At 48.1% G+C, this 19,723-nt stretch overlaps 1 protein-coding gene across 1 annotated transcript; it reads left to right on the top strand.

Annotated features, from left to right (window-relative positions):
- Positions 1–1,964: 1,964 nt before the first annotated feature.
- TNNT2 (troponin T2, cardiac type) lies at positions 1,965–16,598 on the top strand. The gene is made up of 16 exons (XM_042780971.1): positions 1,965–2,002; positions 3,257–3,267; positions 3,371–3,385; positions 5,577–5,606; positions 7,662–7,739; positions 8,204–8,239; positions 9,146–9,179; positions 10,292–10,352; positions 10,642–10,758; positions 11,662–11,739; positions 12,252–12,362; positions 13,391–13,396; positions 13,742–13,851; positions 14,348–14,438; positions 16,178–16,218; positions 16,553–16,598. Exons 1-16 carry the CDS (start codon positions 1,965–1,967, stop codon positions 16,596–16,598), a joined length of 903 nt encoding a protein of 300 aa, XP_042636905.1.
- Positions 16,599–19,723: the final 3,125 nt, after the last annotated feature.

Raw genomic sequence — 19,723 nt, 5'->3', positions numbered from 1 at the left:
CTTCTATATGCCAAGCACTTTATACCAGTTGTAATCCTCCACCCACCATGGAAGAGATGAAATATTGACATTTCACAGATGAGGGAACTGAGGTGTAGGGAGGTTTAGTGTCTAGTGACCTTTCTAAGGTCATACACATTCAAAATGAGATTGCTCTGACACCCACGTGCTATTTCCACCTCTCCCTGTAATGCCACTTGCACAGCAATATCTGACCCTTGTCTAATGCTTTCCGGTTTTCAGAAACTTAGTTCCATCCATTTGGTCCTCATACAAGACCCTGAGTAGCCAGAATGTGTATGCTTACTTTGTATTGCAGAGCAGGAAGTGAGAGGTTCAGAGATGTTACAAAGACTTGTACACACTTGTACATACCACACTCAGCCAGCTGAAGGAAGATGCTTGGAATCTAGATCTTCTGTTCCTATTTCAGTGAGGGGAGGAGCTCAAGATGAGTTTCCTGGGGAAACTTTTTTTTTAAAAAAAATAAGAAATTTTAATAGAGATAATTGTCGGGTCACATGCAGTTGTAAGATTTAATGAAGAAAGATCCCTTATATACACTTTGCCCAGTTTTCCCCAAAGATAACATTTTGCAAAACTAGAGTACACACCCAAATTACAATAAAAAGAAGTAAATAGATAAAAATAAAGTGTAAACGAGATGTTTAGGGGTCCTGAATCTAACTCAATAATGGTGAAATCATTTGGGTAGAGATAAAAGGGATGATAACCCAACATGAAGACTGTAACCTATGTCAATGAATTGTACATGTGGAAATTGTTGCATGGGTATATGTTTTGCTGTGTATATTTTCATCAAAAGTAAAACAAGTATTTTTGTAAAGAAAGAAAAAAAGAAACTATAGTACACACCCATAATGAAAATACTAACATTGATACAATCCATGATTTTATTAAAATCTCTCCACTTATGCTTACAGTCATGTGTGTGTATTAAATTCTATATAATTATAACCTGTGTAGGTTTGTGTATCCATCACCACAGTCAAGATACTGAGTAGCTCCAAACCCACAATAACCCCTCCCGTGGTCCTTTTATTGCCCCACTCACCTCCTTTCCATCTTCCACAGACATCCCCCACCTTTAACTCCTGACAACCACTCATCTCTGCTCCATTCCAATAGCTTTGCCATTTCAAGAATGTTATATAAATGGAATCATACAGTGTGTGACCTTTTGGGATTGGCTTTCTCTGCTCAGCATAATTCCCTGAATCTTGGCAAGTCACCCACATTGTTGTGGGTATCAATAGTTTGTTCCTTTTCATTGCTGAGTAATATTCCATAGAACGGATGCACCACAGTTAAGGATGTTTAACCACTCACCCTGGGGAACTTTCTGCAGTGATGAACAGAACAAGTGGAGTGGTGTGGGAGGTCTTGTAGCACTTTGTCTCCCTGAGGGCTTTTGCAGACTGGAAAAGTTGAGAAACATTAAAAATGTTGTCCTTAACATTTTAAACATTAAACAATGCTTTAAACATTCAAAACAATGTTGTGAACCTCATTTTTCATTTGTGGGGGAAGAAATGAAACCAACATTAGCTGGTTGACATTTTGCTCTCTTCAACTCCAAGATGCCATGTGTGTCAGGGTAGAATTGTGCTCTATAGGGTTTTCAGTGGCTGATTTTTCAGAAGTAGACCACCAGGCCTTTCTTCTGAGGCACTTCAGAGTGGACTTGAACCTCCAACCTTTCTACTAGCAGCAGAGTGAGTTAACCATTTACACCACCTAGAGACTTCATCTCCTCTTTACCGAGGAGGAAACAGACTTGCTCATGGTCACACAGCTAACAAGGGCAGGCTAGATTCACACTCAGTTCTCTCAGATGTCTCTACAATTGTGAATCAGAGCTGTTCTCTTCTAGAACTGAGGATGATTGACTTCCTTTTTCACTCACATTGACATTTTTATCTTTCTGGAGGGAGAGCGAGACCATGTCTGACACAGAAGACGCAGTGCAAGAGTACGAAGAGTGAGTATGGGGAGCGCTGTCCTCCTCTCCCACCTGTCCTCACAACTGCCCCAGGACCCTGGGGAATGGCTGTGCCTGCTTTCAGGACCCTGAGGCGAAGTATACCCCTTTACTCCTTGGACCACTGGGCTTCCATCTGAGGAGGCCACAGAAAGTAAAGAAGCTGAGCATTTAGAGCCCACAGGGGTCCTACCTGGTTAGGAGAGTGGCCACTAGCAGAGGAGGCTTCTCAGCTCGGTCTCCTGAAAACTGATCCAGAAAAGTTCAGTGACTCTCCTGGAACCACAGAGTGGATTGTGCCCCAAAAAAGCCTTCTCAGAACTCAATGTTATCACTCCATCTGGACAGCCTACTCTTCCTGACAAAACCCATCCATGTTCCTGCTCTGGAAAGAAGCCATGGGGTGGGGCACAGGAGAAAACCAAATAACTGGGAAGTGGGGGTTGTCACCAGGGAGGATACAGACCTACAGCATAGCTTTGCCCTCATGGAACTTACTCTCTTCCCGGGATGTGAAGAATTGAAATGTCTGAGGGGATTAGCAAACAGGGCCTGGCATGAAGGGCAGGCTGTCTGTAGTGCAGGTGCTCCGGCAGAGGGGGGCCAGTGGGGGCTGGAATCGTCATGGAAAGCTGTGTGCAGAAGGCAGGTCTTACCTGCATAGGATTTGGAAGGAGAGAGGAAGGAAAGGGAAGGGCTTTTCTAGCAAGGGGTCCAAAAAAAACCAACCAAACCCACTGCTGTCCTCCTTGGGTTTCCAAGGCAGTATCACTACGGAAGTAGATTGCCCAATGCCACCAGAGCTCCCTAGAAGGGATATAGGCTGGGAATAGGCTCAGAGGTGAGAGGAGAGTAGTAAGTGGGCAGAAGGCTGAAGAGACCAACCTGGCTGGGACCAGCCTCTGCTGGGAGGTAGCATTGGCAAAAAGGATGGGGCAAGGTAGTGGGTGCCTTTCCAAGGTGCGCAGAGCAGCGTGAACTCCATGAGGTAATGAGGGAAACAAAAATGGGATAATCTGTGGAGAGAGGGGCATGTATGTGCATATGTGTGTATATGTGGTGTGTGAGCATGATTGTGGTGTGCATGTGTGTGCGAACGTGTGAATATGGTGTGCAAGGATGAGTGTATGTATGTGTGTATGCATGTGTGGTGTGTGTGCATGGTGTGTGTGTGTGTGATGTGAGAGTATGTGTGTATATATGTGTGTGTGCGTGTTGTGTGTACTATTGACAGTGTTTCCTTTTCCACTGCAGGGACCAGGAAGGTAAGCCCACTCTTTATACTCATTTGGATCAAGGACAGCATGGTTTGAAACTGACCTACCTCTTCTTCTCTCTCCTGCTGCCGGGGCCTCCTCTTCTGAGCAGAAGAAGCTGTGGAAGGTATTCACCTTGGGGAGGAGGAGGGCCAGAAAGGAGGAATGCTGGGAATCCAGTATTCCTGGGTTGCCTGGGAAAACAGCTTTCCTGTCCCTGCCCCTGTCACCCTCACTGGAGCCGATTCCCTAACAACTGCATCATCTTGCAAAAGGCTCATTTGGACCCTTGGGTCCTCAGATCCTTGCTGTTTCTACTCTTTGATCTGTGAACATACTTCTCTCTTCAGTTTTGTGTCCCATATGTGACTGAAAGGATACCCTAATCTTTCCTTCTTCCTGAGTGCACGAAACACTGAAGCACTGAAGAAGGCTCTCCCCAGTCCCCACCTACCCAGAGTGGGCCTCAGGTGCCTCAGGCTTCTGCAGCCCAGGCAGGCAGGACCCTGTCCCTTGGTGGCTCAGCAAATTCAAGGATATCCCTTCAGTACGTGGTATGTGACCATTAGGAGAAGACTTTCCATGAAGGCCCAGAGACAGGGGAGGTAGCTGGCCCCTCCCTTTCTCCCCACGTCTTCTCAGGATGATGGAGAACCTCTCACACATTTAGGCTGTTCCAGGGGTGTCTGGCCAAAGAGCCATTACAGGAGAACTGCACAGCAAACACTAAGAGGCCCATGTGAGTCACTTTTGACTTGAATCCCAAACACTTGAGAAGCTGTTTGAAATGATTTTTGAAAGAAAAAATGAAAAATGAAACTGGCTCCAATTTCTGCTGTTTTTCCTGCACAGATGCTTAATATGGTGGGTCTTCCTTTGCCTTGAGGGATTTGCCAGCTTGTTATAACAGGTTTTAACCCACTTTCATTGAATCGATTCCTACTCATAGCAACCCTATAGGACAGAGTAGAATGGCCCCATAGGGTTCCCAAGGCTGTAAATCTCTATGGAAGCAGAGTACCTCTTTCATCTTTCTTCCTCAGAGCAGCTGGTAGGTTCAAACCTTGACCTTTGGTTAGCAGATGAATGCTTTAACCACTGTGCCACCAGAGCTCATCTTTTTTTTTTTTTTTTTTTTTTTTTTACTTTTATTGTGGTGAAAACATACACAACAAGATATTTGCCACAGGTTTTAGGGGGTGGGATTTGAGACCTAGACCTCTGGATTTGAAACCAATCTACCTGCTACACAGAGTAGGATTTGGCTGTGAATTAACAAAATAATTCTTCACTGTGATGGTGGTCTGAGCTCCACATAGCATCTGACTTGCTTGCAATGAATGGGTTGCACCCTGCTCCCGCATGGCTAAGTATCTATCTGGCTGTAAATGACCAAGAAAGCAAGATCTAGATAAACCTACAGAATGGGTGATCTCAAAAATGCCTTCTCTCCTAGGAGAAAAATACAACAAATAGCTGTAACCTCTTACTCTGGGCAGATATCTGCATCTAGAACAACACAGCCCAGTCTGTTTCCATAGTGTTCCAATGCTGGGCCTTCCTTAGATAGCCTGTTTCCAACAGGCCAAACAAACCCCCCTGGTGCCAGGTTCTTAAGCAAGGTCATCAGAAGTGTTACTCCTGGAAACTGGAGTGGCTAACTCAGGACAGGAACATGGGTGATGTTTGATGCATGCCTATTACTGCCTACTCTGTCATAAGAGGGAAGCTGAGGCTCTCTATGTAGTCTAGAGGCCGGGAAAAAGCAAAAAAACAAAACTCACCGCCGTTGAGTTGATTCAACTCATAGGTACCCCTCCTTGGGTCTCTGAGGCAGTATCTTTACGGAAGCAGATTGCCCAGTCTTCCTTCTGAGGAGTGGCTCGTGGGTTTGAACTGCCAGTCTTCTGGTTAGCAGCCAAATGCCTTAAGCCCTATACCACCAGAGCTCCCAAGGGGAGCTGTCAGTTACCACTTACTGGATGCTTCCAGCCTTCCAGGCATGTGTTAGGTGCTCCATTCATGCTAGATCATTTAATCCTCACCACAGCGGAGAAGTGAGTATAATTATTTCTGTTTGGCTGATGAACACCTCATCAGTTACTGAGAAGAAGTAACTTGGGGGAAGTTACTGAGAGAAGTGAGTTGCCCAACTTGCTAGAAAGTATTGCATCAGGAATTCAAACTCAGGTCTACCTCCAAAGCCCACACGCTCAAAGCCACTGCACACGGTCCTGAGGCTCAGGTCCTGGCCTTTCCACTCCCAGACTAACCTGTCTTGCTTCTCCCCTTTGCTGCTGCCACTCCCTGAACCACAGAAGAGGAAGACTGGAGAGAGGATGAAGACGGTAGTATAGATTTTACTTTTGTTGTGCTTCCCACTTCCTGCTGTTCTGAGAGCCAGTGTGTTTGTTGAGAGGGAAATGTGTGGCAGGTGGGTGTGGAATGAGGCAGCCATTTCCTCTACAGGCTCAGAGGGTGTTTGGAGCTGGGCCCCTCTCTGTGAGCTGGACAGTGAACAGGCAGGGTGGCCAGAGGGCAAGGGGTCTGGGGACAAAGTCATCCGAAGAGCAGCTGTAGGAACTGGAAATAGAGCAGAGGGGGACATGATGACAGCTTTCAAGTGTGCACTGACTACTGATGAGTGAAGGGGACCGGACTTATTCCCAGTCTCCAAGGCTAGGACTAGGGCCAGGGGTGATGTTTCAGGAGACAGAGGTCTAAGAGGCAGCACCTCCAGGCAGCACCAAACACAAACACCAAACACAGCCTCAGAGGGTGGCCCAGGATACCAGTTCTGAGCTCCTCATCTTATCTCTCTTTCAGGGCCACAGACTCATCTTTCTTGGTCTTTGTTCTTTCCCTTGGGTGGAAGGAGAGGCCACCATGCCCCAGGGCCATGTAGGTGCTCTGGGGGAAACAACAGCTTCCATCATCTCTCCTTTCCGAGGTCCAAATCCTCTCTAAGGCCCGGAGTGATTGTGAGCTCCCTATCACGAGTGTGTTCAAGCAGAGGCTGCCTGACCAGTGGACAGTGGGGCGTATTATACAGAGAATGAGAATATCAGAGGGCTGGGGACAGGCTGTAACAACATCACCTGAAGGTGGACCCCACAAGGGACCATATCCTTTCTGGCTAGTCCTCTACTCTCCTGCTTCTGGAAGGTTCTTTTTGAGGTAAACCTGCTACAGAGATTTAAGAGGCAGCACCTCCAGTCCTCAGGGAAGACTCAGACATCAGAAAGAAGGACAGAAAATGGAGGCTGTTGTTTCCCCCAGAGCACCCATATGGCCCTGGGGCATTATGGTCTCTTCCTTCATCCTGAGGTTTTTTTTTTTTTACTTCTGCCAAGAGACCATCTCTTGTTAGTCAGTCAGTTAATCAGTTGTCAGTCAATCAGTCATCAGTTAATGACCATTGACTAAGCCCTTCCTACAGGCACAGCAATGTGCCTGGCATCATTGTGTCTTATTTGTCTGTCTATTTCAAGTTCCTGACTATGATGGGGTCCACACCCTGCCATGAAAATAGGAAAATATTGCCTACTCTCTGGAGAGTACAAATCTCTAAATGCTGGGCATCTCATCCACTCACAGAGTCTCGCTGGTTTGGTTTCTTTGGATATAGTTAAAGGGTCTCCAGACTTGGAGAGTCCCTGGGAGCAGGGCAGGAGCTTCCCTGACACCTCACCTCAAGTAGGGCACATTCTGTGAAATCCTAGGGTGGGAAGTTGGAGATGGAGCAGGGTCACGTCACCAGTGATGTTGTGGGAGGAGGGGTACCATGTGGGGCAGGTCGACAGCTGGAGCAATGAGTCTTGCTGGGCTCACCCTCTCTGGTGCTGCCCACAGCACCCACTGTACCCTAACTCACTGCTAACAGACTTCTGGCACTCTCAGTGTCCTCTAGGTACAGAAAAGACCTTCATACTTGGAAAGGCCCAGTTCTGGTCCCCAAACTCCCAGAGAGGAACATTTAGAACTAAAGAACTCTTCACAGGCCTGCATATCCCTTTTTGTTCAGTGTGGTCCAGGGGTCAGCAAACTTTTTCTGTAAAGGGATATATAGTAAATATTTTAGGCTTTGTGGGTCATGTGGTCTCTGTAACACAAAAGCATATGGTGTATTGTAACACAAAAACAACCACAGAGAGGTTGCAAATGAAGGGCTGTGTTCCAATAAAACTTTATTTACAAAAACAGGCTGGGGGCGGGATTTGGCTGTAATTTTCTGACATCTGGTTTAGACCAAGAATGGAGAAGCTCCCTGTCAGTCACACCAGTTGTCCCACAATTCATCTGGAACATGGATATCATTGACGCCCATTACCTCCCTAACTTGTTCTCTGCCTGATAGTGCAGGAAGTGAGGGCCCAGTTATTCACATGTCTGGTTCACTTCAGAGCAGGAGGAGGCAGTGGAAGAAGAGGCTGATGGGGATGTTGAGGCTGAGGCTGAGACTGAGGAGACCAAGGCAGAAGGTAAGGCTTTGGAGTAAGTGTGCAAGAAACTTGGTCATACTGCTCAGGGGATGGTGAGAACTCTCAAAGCCATGTCTATGGCAGTAAGAAACCCACCTGGAACATGATTTACAACCTGTGGATTAAGAACTTCCACCCCCTGGGTGTATGGTGGGCATAAAATGAAATGACCTATGTGAGAGCTTTCTGTATCCCAAATTTTATGTATCTCCAATCTGTGGCTCTGCTCCTCCTATCTCTGAGACTTGGTGTGACTGGATTCAACAATCAATGAACATTTTACTAAGTGCTTTTGTGCTGAGTAGTCTTGAGCCCAGGAGCATATGTGGGTGAATAAGGCATTCTCCTCAACCCCATAACCAGTAGAGCTCACTTTTCTTAGAACCTGTTTGTGGGGAAGGCTCTTGGCCATGGGGCTTGAGCTCAGGACAAGGACCTTGATAGGTTTCTCCTGTTTTGTTTAGAAGATGAACAAGAAGAGGAGGCTAAAGAGGCTGAAGGTAAGGGTTATTGGCCATCAAGAGTTTCAAGTGGCATGGGAACCCTTCACAGGAGCTTTTGGGGAGACTCCCCACAGGGCTCTTTCCAGGGAGGTGAGGGCTGCTGAAGAGGGGGTCCTGGGAGAGGAAAGGACAAAATTTGGTGATAGCTGAGTGCTTTGGATGTTGGGCTCCACACATCTGCCGTTCCTCATTCCAGGGATACTACCTTGATGGTGCCAAGTGGGAGGAACTGTGCCCAGCTCCCTGGTCAGGGCAGGGCAGTGGGACTCAGAGATCATGTCCACACATGAGGTTCCCAGAACTCAGTGAAATCACATGTAGGGTGCATGGTGCCTGTTAGGACAAAAATCCCAAGGCATGTGATAGATGGTCCATGTGGATTGTAACTGTCTGCTTCCTGATGTTGTAGCCTGTACCAGGATTCCAGATTGCCTTGGTCACACATCCAGAGTGAGGGCAATTATCCTGGGCTTAGAATCATGCCAATCTGCCTCCTTGACCTTTGGCCACTGGAAGTCCAGAAAGTGACCAAGGAGGCAAATACAAGAGGAGATTCTGGGGCTTGGACCCCCAGGGACTGTTCCATGTTCTGGGATGCATCGCTTTCCTGATCAGAACCAGTAAATGCTAGAGGCTCTGAGGCTCCACACTGAGTGTGTGTGCTCCCTTCCAGGGTTCAGCTGTTCCTGGAGATGTCCCACTGGGACCTTCAATGGGAGACCAAGTGGGGGGCTTGCAACCCGTGCTGCCTTAATTCTTGTTGATGTCCCTGGGCTCATAGGATCCCAGGGTGGAAGAGGCTTGCCATGCACATGGGAAATGGAGGCCCACAGGCACTCAGGGGCCTGCCTGGGACCAGAACAGGGCCTCCTGACTGTGGGAGTGTTCTATTCTCCTCTCCAGATGGCCCCATGGAGGAGTCTAAACCCAAGCCCAGGTGAGTATGACACACCTGTGTCAGGCCCTGAGTGTAGGGGCCAGTGAGGGAGGGTGGTGGGAGCCAGGCAGATGTGGGTATGGACTTGGGGTATGATAGGTACAGACCACCACCGTGCAGTTCTCCAGGCTCAATTCTGCACAAGTGTCTTTTCAGAGAGTCATAGGGAGGGGGTAGGGTACTTCGGTGTCACCTACATATAAAAACCTACCCAGAGATGGTGGTGTTAAACTTACCAGTAGATGGTGCCTCAGCATACTCCCATTTCAGTTTGACTGACTTAGACACCGAACCAAACCCAAGCCCCTTAGCCACTGTGTGGATTCCTTCTCATAGTGACCCTATAGGACAGAGTGGAACTGCCTCATAGGGTGTCCAAGGCTGTAAATCTTTGCAGAAGCAGACTGCCACATCTTTCTTATGAGGAGCAACTGGTGGATTCAAACGGTTGACCCATTGGTTAGCTGACTGCTTAACCACAGAGCCACAAGGACTCCTTATGAAAACAAACACAGTCGACTCCAAAGCCAATCCCAACTCCATTCGTTTGTCCAGTGTCTTTCCCGGCCACTTGTACACACACTGCAGTATCTCATTTCAGCCTCCCCATAACCTTGCACAGACCTGAGAGCAGATGGGGAAACTGAGGACTAGAGACCTGCCTGGGCCTGATGTCACACAGCAAGTATGAGTTGGGGCTCGGACTAAACCACAGGACTCATGGGGAGATTCTGTGGGGTCAGCCACAGGGGTTTAGAGTCAGATAAACCTGTTTTCTTGTCACAGCTTCTCTGCTTCCTCCTTATGTGGCTTTGAGCAAGTCACTGCCTCTCTGAGCCTTTCTTTTCTCAAAAGGAGATTTAATGATACCCACCTCTTGGGTGTATTGTGAGCATAAAACGAAATGACCTTTGTGAAAGGGTTTTGTGTATTCCAAGGTGCTGAGCAAGTTGTGATGACTCTTACTATTGATGTCAGTGTTGTTACTAGCGCCGTGATTGGCTGGGGCAGTGGTAGATGAGGAAGAAGGGCCCTGCCTGCCCCAGGCACTTACTCAGTACCTCAGGTCCAAGGCAGGGTTGATGCTCATTGACTCCTTATTCCTCTAACAGGCCGTTCATGCCCAACTTGGTGCCACCTAAGATCCCTGATGGAGAGAGGGTAGACTTTGATGTAAGTGGTGGCTGTGGGGAGGGCAAGCACAGACTAAGGGTGGTCACACGGGCTACTGACAGGACCTTATAGGCTTGTGGAGGCAGGTGGGATGGTGCCTGGAACAACCAGGCTGGGTGCCAGCCCCTGAGCAGTGTCCTGGGTTTAGGCCACAGTTGCCCCTTCCCTGGCCAGGCCCCAGGCCCTGTCAGAGGCCTTTTGGATTGAGCATGAGATATCTAGCCCACCCGTCACATCTCTCCCCTGGGCTCAAGTGTGGCAGCCTGTGACCCTGGTGGTCTATCCACAGGACATCCACCGGAAGCGCATGGAGAAGGACCTGAATGAGCTACAGACACTGATAGAGGCTCACTTTGAGAACAGGAAGAAGGAGGAGGAGGAGCTCGTGTCACTCAAAGACAGGATCGTAGGTGTCTCATCTCCCACTGCAATGCTCCTGTCTTCTATCCTCTTTCCTTAGGCCCACTTCCTCCAGGCAGCCTTCTTGAGTGCTCTATCCTTGCCAGATGTTTCTCTCTATCAAGACCTGCAGCACTTTGAGCCTCTCTTGCAGCCTGGCTGCTGCTCTGCCCTGTATCTTGGTTCTTCAGTCTCTACCTTTTTTCCCCACCAGACTGAACCTTCCTTAATGGTAGAAGCTGAGTCTGATTCATCTCTGGGGCCCCACACAGGGCCTAAACCAGGCCCTGGGCTACAGAATGGCCAGTTACAAAGCCCTGTTGTCCATCTTCCCACAGAACCTCTTTCCTATAAAACACAGCTTTCACACTAATAAAAGGAAGATGCGTGTGACATCCCAAATCATTCCAAGGGGGTGGTGGTGGCAGGGCGGTCCCTTTATTTCTTTTTATTCCTTTTATGTATTTATTTTCCTCCATCAAATTTGTTTTTCTACAGACATGCTGCTCTAGCTGGCAGCTGATGACTGAGCTATCTTTGAACACAGAGCAACTGCTGGCACTGGGGACGAGGTGTAGCATTTGTGGGAGACGTGATATTGGCATGACATTGTTCAAATGATTTCAAATTCCACTAAGAATAATGCACAATGTGCATGGGTCATTCTCACATGCCTCAGTGTGGGCCATCCTGACTTAACCGGGCTGCTTTTCTGCTGGCCCGCCTGAGCAGTAAGTGCTGCTGCCTGTGCCTGAGGACTGGCTGAGAGCACAAGCCCTCAGAGGATGGGCCTTGACTGTACCTCTTGGTGTTGACCACCGCCGCCCTGAGACTCCTGCATGGGAAAGTTCCCCACTGGCCCTGCACCTCTCATAATGCCTCCCCAATGTTTATGCACCTCCCTCCACAGGAGAAGCGGCGGGCAGAGAGGGCTGAGCAGCAGCGCATCCGGAATGAGCGTGAGAAGGAGCGTCAGACCCGTCTGGCTGTGAGTAATGCTACCCCAGGCCCACAAGCACCCCTGACATGCCCCCAGCTCCTGCCTAGCCCATGGAGATCTCTGCAGCTCCCCAGTCCCCCCTTTACTCATAGATATTGATTTAGTCAAGAGGCAATAAGCACCTACTAAGCACTGGGCATTGTCCTGGCTCTGACAATTTACAAGTGAATAAAACAGATAATGTCTGGATCCTTATGAACTTAATATTTTAAAGACTCTCCAGTCCTCAGTCCTTCCCCAGACCAAGCTACCCAGGAATTGAGAGCTCCCTAGATTTCTTCTTATGCTTCTGCTGAAGTTCTCCTAAGCAATAGGCTTTCTTGACAGACATCTCAGCCTGAAAGGATAGGTTAAGAACCTCATTCATTTCATTCAATAAACACATCTTGTACCCATGGAAAGCCCAGTGGGGAGAAAGCTCAGCTCACCCATAAAGATGAGGATTTGCCCCCCACTGCCCACCCCAATGTGCTTTCTTCTTCCTCTTCTCTGTGAATCAGGAAGAGAGGGCCCGGCGAGAGGAGGAGGAGAACAGGAGGAAGGCTGAGGATGAGGCCCGCAAGAAAAAGGCTTTGTCCAACATGATGCATTTTGGAGGATACATCCAGAAGGTAGGCAAGGAACAGAAGTGGTCACCAAGAGGTCCTGGTATCCATGAGGAATGAGGTACCCATTGTAGCAGACAGACTTTAGGCTGGATCCCAGGAAGAACTTCCTAGCTGCTGTGGGAGGGAGGCTGAGGCACCCGAGCTGGCTGTCAGCCTGACTGTGTTTGAGGTAAAGGCTGCAGCCAATGGCTAGAGCACCAATGTTTCACTTCACCCTGAGCTCCAGCCCAGGAGTCCCCAAGAGGCCACGTGCAGCTGGAAGAGTCCTTTGTCTAGAGTCAGAGCTCTGATTGGAGACCCAGCTCTGCCATATACAACCATGTGGCCTTATGCAACCTCTCTGAACCTCAGTTTCTTCATCTGTAAAATGGGATTAATATTGCCTGCCTCGTCTGCTTTGAGAAGATCAAATGAGTGAACACAGAAAGCACCTATGTGCTATACAATCCCCACTGGTTTTCTGAAGCAGTAAATCTTTACTGAAGTAGATTGTCCCATCTTCCTTCTGCCAAGTGGCTGGTGGGTTTGAACCGCCAAACTTTTGGTTAGCAGGCAAAACGCCTTAGGCACTGCACTGCCAGAGCTCCTTACACAGATGTGTGGTAATGTTTATTCCTGGGAACTCATTCTTCTTAATTTTTGTCACTTACTCCTATCAGATACTCTACTCTCAAGGGAGGAGGTGGTATGTAAAATTGATTGCCTTTATCAGTGGAGGGTCCAGAACATTTTCTTAGATTTCCAAAGTCCCCAGCTTGGAACCAGGCCAGCCACCCCACTTCTGCCCCTATGGTGACCCTACCAGCCAAATCTTTGGCATAGCCCTGCTATCAAGAAGTCCCTGCCCCGAACCCCAGACTCTCCTAATAAGCAAGGCTGCCTACAGTGAGCATCTAAATTATCTTCTTCTTCCCTCTTACATCTCTCTTTGCCTTTGTCTTCTGCCCTATGCCCTGCCCTCTCTCTGTGTCTCTGTTGTGGTCTCGATCTTTCTCTCTGGGTCTTTCTCTCATGGTTTCCTGGTTTAGCAGGCACAGGTGGGTACCAAAACCTCAAACTATCTTCCTTCCTGTAGTTTTGGGGAGCATCCTGGGAGGGGAATACTCTTTGCTGGAGGGGAGGAGAGTGGTGATTGGGCTGGGTGGGGAGGAAGGAGCCTGGGGAGAGATGGAAGAGGTTGAAGAAGCAAATGAGGAAGAGAACAAAGTGACCCTCCCTGCCCCTGCCTCAGTTTCTCTGGGGGAATCCAGACAGTTAATGGTGTGTGTGTATGAAGTGATTTGCAGGAACAAGGCCCGTTTCCCATTGAGTTTTGGGAGGGCTGGGGGATGAGGAGGGGGTGGTCTCTAGCCAATTCCTCCTGCTTGTGCCATCCCCTCCAGACGGAGCGGAAGAGTGGGAAGAGGCAGACAGAGCGGGAAAAGAAGAAGAAGATATTGGCAGAGAGGAGGAAGGTGCTGGCCATCGACCACTTGAATGAAGATCAGCTGAGGTGGGCCCAGGAGAGATTGTCCTCAGGCCTTGCAAGTGTATCTTGGGAGGAGTCAGGGCAGAGGGCACATTCTCTTTGCAACCACCAGGAGGTGCTACCACCTCATGCATTTCCCAAGGCACACTTGGAGTTGGGCTTGAGCCACCTCCAATCTGTGCTCCACTAATAGGGAAAGAGAACTGAGCAGGCCCCTCACTTCCTATCTGCATGTGGTAGCAGGAAGGGGACTGAGCTGGATGCTCTTTACTGTTTGTTTGGCTTCTCCCCCTTCCTCCCCATCCCTAGAACTTAGCCCTGGCAGGTCTTGTGTAGGTTCCTGAACACTGGCACCTCTAGCTGGCCCCATGCTGGGGCAGGCCTTAGAGTGAGCTGGGGTGTTCTCCCTCAGCTGGAGACAAGAAGGAGGACTGGGGTCCCTTGGGCTGGGTCAGGACCAGGATGAAGCCTTATGGGGGGGGGTCTTCTTTATCTTGCCTCCCCAACTTGGTCCGTGCAGGGAGAAGGCCAAGGAACTGTGGCAGAGCATCTATAACCTGGAGGCGGAGAAGTTTGACCTGCAGGAGAAGTTCAAGCAACAGAAATATGAAGTTAGCCATAGACTGCTCCTCCTCTACACCTTTAGCCCCCCTCCCCATGCTCTCCTGGCTCTTCCTGGTTTGACTGGGTCTCACACTACTGCTGCCAGTCCCAATTTCCCTTCAATTTACCTGCAGCCCAATAGTGTGCACTGTCCACCGTGTGTGTTATTGCTTGCTGGGGGCACTTGAGGATTTGCTGGGGCTGAGCAGAGACATGTTCCTAGGCCTTCAGTCCTGGGGTCTTACTCCCTCCCAGCTAGGCATCTCTTTAGGGGAAAGCAGTAGCTCAGATGCACTGAGCTGGATGGGAAGACCCAGATGTGCAAAGCTGGGGACCTGACAGAGAGGACCACCAGAGGCTCAGCCACTCTACCCAGTGTGCACGTAGGTGGGCTAGGCTTCTAGCCCTCAGGCATGCTGGGTCCCAGGAGCATGAATGGGGTCTCAGGTGGACAGACAGGAGGCAGGAAAGCTGACTCTGGTCCTGCATAATATGCTCAAACCTAGAAGCCAGCCCCAATAGTCTCGGCCTGGATAAGGAATAGAGTGCCTTCCCTGGAGGGTCTATTTAGCTGTTCCTGTCAAATCTCACCTCCTTGTCCAAGCAGGGTCTTCCTTGAGCCTGGCTCATGTCCCATGGCTACAGGGTGACTCTCCCCCTAATACTAAGAGAGGCAGTGTTGCCTAATGACGAGAAGCATGGACTCTGGAGCCATACTGCTTGGGTCAGAGTTCTGGCTCTGCCACTTATGAGCTGTGTGACCAAGTTACTTAGCTTGTCCATGACTCTGTTTCCTCACTTAAATCCCAAGATAACAATAGGACCTACCTCATGGGTTATTATGAGGATTAAACTAGTTGCTGTCAAGTCAACCCCAACTCATGAGGACCCCATATGTATCAAAGCAGAACTATATCCATAGGGTTTTCAATGGCTGATTTTTTGGAAGCAGATTGCCAGACCTTTCTTCTGAGGACCTGTGAGTAGACTCAAACTTCGTACCATTTGGTAGCAGCTGAGCATACCACCCAGGGCCATTGAGAGGATTATAGAGAGGATAATAACAATAAAAAATAAAACAATAATATTTATTATGTTTTTTATATTGTATTTGTATGTTCCAGGCACTGTTCAGAGTACTGTACATGTATTAACTTATTAAATCTGCACTACAATCCTATGGGTTCATATTTGTGAAGGTACTTAGAACACAGCTTGGTACCCACTAAGTGTCCCATTGGTGTGAACCATTATCTAGATCTCTCTAGGCCATATGCCTTCTGCCTGCTCTTTGGCTCTATAGTTAACTCTGCCCTTGGCTGATGGGGCACAGATTTGGCCAAGATATGGTGCTGTGCACTGCAGGTGTGGTACTGTGGGGTGCTGCTCCTTAAGGGGTCAAGCTTCAGGCATGGGATGGACAGCTGAGCTGGAGCCCCCACATAGGTGCTCAGCCTTGCAAGTCTCCAGCTCTCAGGAGGCCTGCCTCAGAGGACCTTCCTCCTGAGCTTGCTGTGGCCCTGGGACTGCACAGTGAGAGGCCAATGAAGTAGCCAGGAAGCTTCTCCTCGGTTTCTGCCTCCAGGAACCCGGGCCTCTCTTGACCCCAAATAGTTCCAACCTCTGGCATTGCCCTTCTCTTCCTCCTTCACTGCTGTGCTAGCTCCCTTCTCCCCAACCCGAGGCCAGCTGGGACCTGAGCCCAGTGAACTCTAACTTTGTTCTTTTCTTCCCACTTTTCTTGTAGATCAATGTTCTCCGAAACAGGATTAATGATAATCAGAAAGTGTAAGTATCTGAGTCTAGACTTTCCTTGCCCCTGTCCCTGTGTCTCCTGCTCCCCACCCTTCCCAGCCACCCCACCTCTCCTCTGAGGGCTATAGGCTCCCATCCCTTCCTCCTTGCTTTCACCTCACAGCCTTCCTGTTGGGCACCCTCCCTGAGCCTCCTTCTTCTCTGCCTGCTGAGCACTGCTGGGCAGTGGGGAATGGGGTGTGGGGCCTGAGGCTGCCCTATTTTGCCTTGACTACTCCTCTTGACCCCCAGAAGCCCCCATTACAGAGACCTTCTACTCTTCCATGTGTCCCCTATTTGACTGGATCCTCTTCCTCTTCCCCTGCAGTTCCAAGACCCGTGGGAAGGCCAAAGTCACTGGACGCTGGAAGTAGAGGTGGCAGCCCCCTTAGAGGCCCATCTCCTTCACCAAGGATCTACTTACTCTTCACTGTGGCCCCACCCTGCACATATAACCCAACCCCAGCTCCTGGGGACCACAGGCAGAATTCTATCTGGAAACTAGGAGCTGCCAAAACCAGAAGCTGCCACTCATGTATATGGCTCCACACCCATGCCTATAATAAAAAGTCACCACACACCAAATAGCATTTCTGTCACTTCCTATCAGAGGGAGGGACACTGAAGGGAGTCCCCAGTCTCACACAGGGAGTCAGGGGGACAGCAGAGTCCCAAGGACACAGGGCTCTGGTGTCTCCTAGATTCAGAGTTGCTTATCTACCTGATCCCTGCCTGCCTGCTTCCAGCACCTGAGAGGCCTGGCATCCAGCAGGGAGAGGGCGGATGGCAATGGAGCAAACATTATCTCACAGCAGAGGGGATAGGCACAGACAGCCAAAAGGGCTTGTGATTTGGGTCTCTGTGAGTCACCGAGAGCAGCAGAGCAATGCATTGGGGAGGCACATGGTCAAGTGGGGAGTCAGTGAGTGAGTCACTCCTAAGGGAACAATGGAGACCTCTTTGGGCTGTCATGTTTTCTTTCTTCTCCTGACTGGGTCACTAAGAATCAGGTGTCTGAGGGGCTGGAAACCCTTGAGGAATGGGGAAGGGCCAGTTTCATCAAGAAGCTTCTCAGTCCTGAGCTGCAGAGAGGCATGAGCTAATCTGAGTGTCTCCATCTGTGATCTGCACATCCTCTAGTGCTTGAGCCACCAAGGACCACAGGGTCCTTGAGTAGAAAAGGACAGCATGGTGGCATTGATTCCAGTTGGCAGGGAATGTAGAGATGATATGGAATGAGAGAGTACCTGATTGAACTCTCTAGAGTAAATCCCTGAGTAGGGCATGTTCTCCTATACATCCATGCCTTTGTTCAGGCTCTTCCCTCTGCCTAAAAGGTCTTTTCCTACTCCCCATGCCATCATTTGAAAAGAGCTTGTCTTAATCCCTATTTGCTAATGATATGATCCTATACATAGAAAACCCAAGAGACTCAACAAAAAAACTACTGGAACTTATTGAGAGAGTCAGCATAGTGGCAGGATACAAGATAAACATACAAAAATCAATTGGATTCCTCTACACTTGCAAAGAGATTGCTGAAAAGGAAATCAATACCATTTACAATAGCTACCAAAAAAATTTTAAATACTTGGGAATAAATCTCACTAGGGATGCAAAAGACCTGTACAAAGAAAACTACAAATCACTACTGCAAGAAACCATAAGAGATCTACATAAATGGAAGAATATACCATGTTCATGGATAGGAAGATTGAACATTGTGAAAATGTCAATATTACTCAAAGCAATCAATACATTCAATGCAATGTCAATCCAGATCTCATCAACATTCTTTAAGGATATGGAAAAACCAATCACTAAATTTTATACGGAAAAGAAAGAGACCTTGAATAAGCAAAGTACTATTGAAGAAGAAGAACAAATTAGGAAGTCTCACATTCCCAGATCTCAAAACCTACTATACAGCCATAGTAGTAAAAACAACCTGGTATTGGTATAATGATAGACACATAGACCAGTGGAACAGAACTGAGAACCCAGAAATAGATCCATTGACCTATGGTTAGCTGATTTTTGACAAAAGGCTGATGTTTTGATTACCTAGTGCCACTCTGAGAAGAAATATACCACAAATGGGATAGCCTTAACAAACAGGAGTTTATCCTTACAATTTGGAGGCTTTAAGTCCAAGTTCAAAGTGCCAAGCTCTAGGGGCTGGGCAAAAACCCCTCAGCCTTGGGCTTCAGCTATGCCTCCAGCTCCCAGCCCACTGAAGCTAGAGGCTTTTCTTCACTAAGACAGCTGCTGGCTGCTGAGGCTGCCAAGCCCAAGGTTGACAAGTAAAAAGGCACAGTCCCAATATTACCAAATCACATGGCAGGCTATTAATTCAAGTTCATTGTAAGTTCCAAGGTTGGCAGAGCATGGCACGCTGCTGAACAATGGCACGGCCACACGCGGGGTTTAAGGTGCCATAAGCTAGAAACCATTCCCAAATCTTCTCATTAAATACAGGAAGCAGACAACATCCCAAACGCAGCTACTCAGCTTCTTGTGGTAGATTCTTCTATGGAGCTGATTGCCAGTCTCATCATGGGAATAACTACCATCAGCTGCCCAGCCACTCAACCAGGCCCAGCCAAGTTGACACACAAACATAACCACCACAGCTGAAATCCATTAAATGGGCATGAGATGGTCTGTTTAACAAATGGTGCCAGCAAAACTGGATATCCATTTGCAGAAAAATGAAACAAGATCTGTACCTCACACCATATACAAAAACTAACTCTGGATGGATCAAAGACTTAAATGTGAAACCTGTAACTTAAACTTTCCTCAAGGAAAAAATAGGGGCAAATTTAAGGGCCCTCATTTATGGCATAAATAGACTATCAAGCATAATCCAAAATGCACAAACAACAGATGATAAACTAGATGAATGGACCTTCTAAAAAATAAATTTTTAGGTGCTTCCAAAGATTTCTCCAAAAGAGTCAAAAAAGAACCTAGATTGGGAAAAAATATTCAGCAATGACATATCTGACAAGGGACTTATCTCTAAAATTTATAGAAAACTCCAACACCTTAACAACAAAAGGACAAACAATCCAGTTCAAAAATGGGCAAAAGACATGAATGGACACTTCACCAACGAAGACATCCAGGCGGCTAACAAACACATGAAGAAATGTTCATATTAGCCATTAGAGAGATGCAAATCAAAACAACAATGAGATACCATCTTGCCCCAGCACTAATAGCAAAGCTTAACAAGACAGAAAATAACAAATGCTGGCGAGGATGTTGAGAGATTGGGACTCTCATACACTACTGGTAAGATTGTCAAATGATACAACCACTGTAGAAAGCAGTATGGCAATTCTTTAAAAAGTTGGAATTAAAACAACAATGAGATACCATCTTGCTCCAGCACTAGTAGCAAAGTTCAACAAGACAGAAACTAACAAATGCTGGCGAGGTTGTGGAGAGATTGGGACTCTCATACACTGCTGGTGGGACTGTAAAATGGTAC

Source organism: Orycteropus afer, unplaced genomic scaffold (assembly GCF_000298275.1).
Source record: "Orycteropus afer afer isolate SDZICR_OR568_19922 unplaced genomic scaffold, OryAfe1.0 scaffold00075, whole genome shotgun sequence".
In the NCBI taxonomy this organism is placed as follows: Eukaryota; Metazoa; Chordata; class Mammalia; order Tubulidentata; family Orycteropodidae; genus Orycteropus; species Orycteropus afer.
Note: the sequence above shows the minus strand (reverse complement) of the source record. Positions and strands in the feature narration are given on the sequence as shown.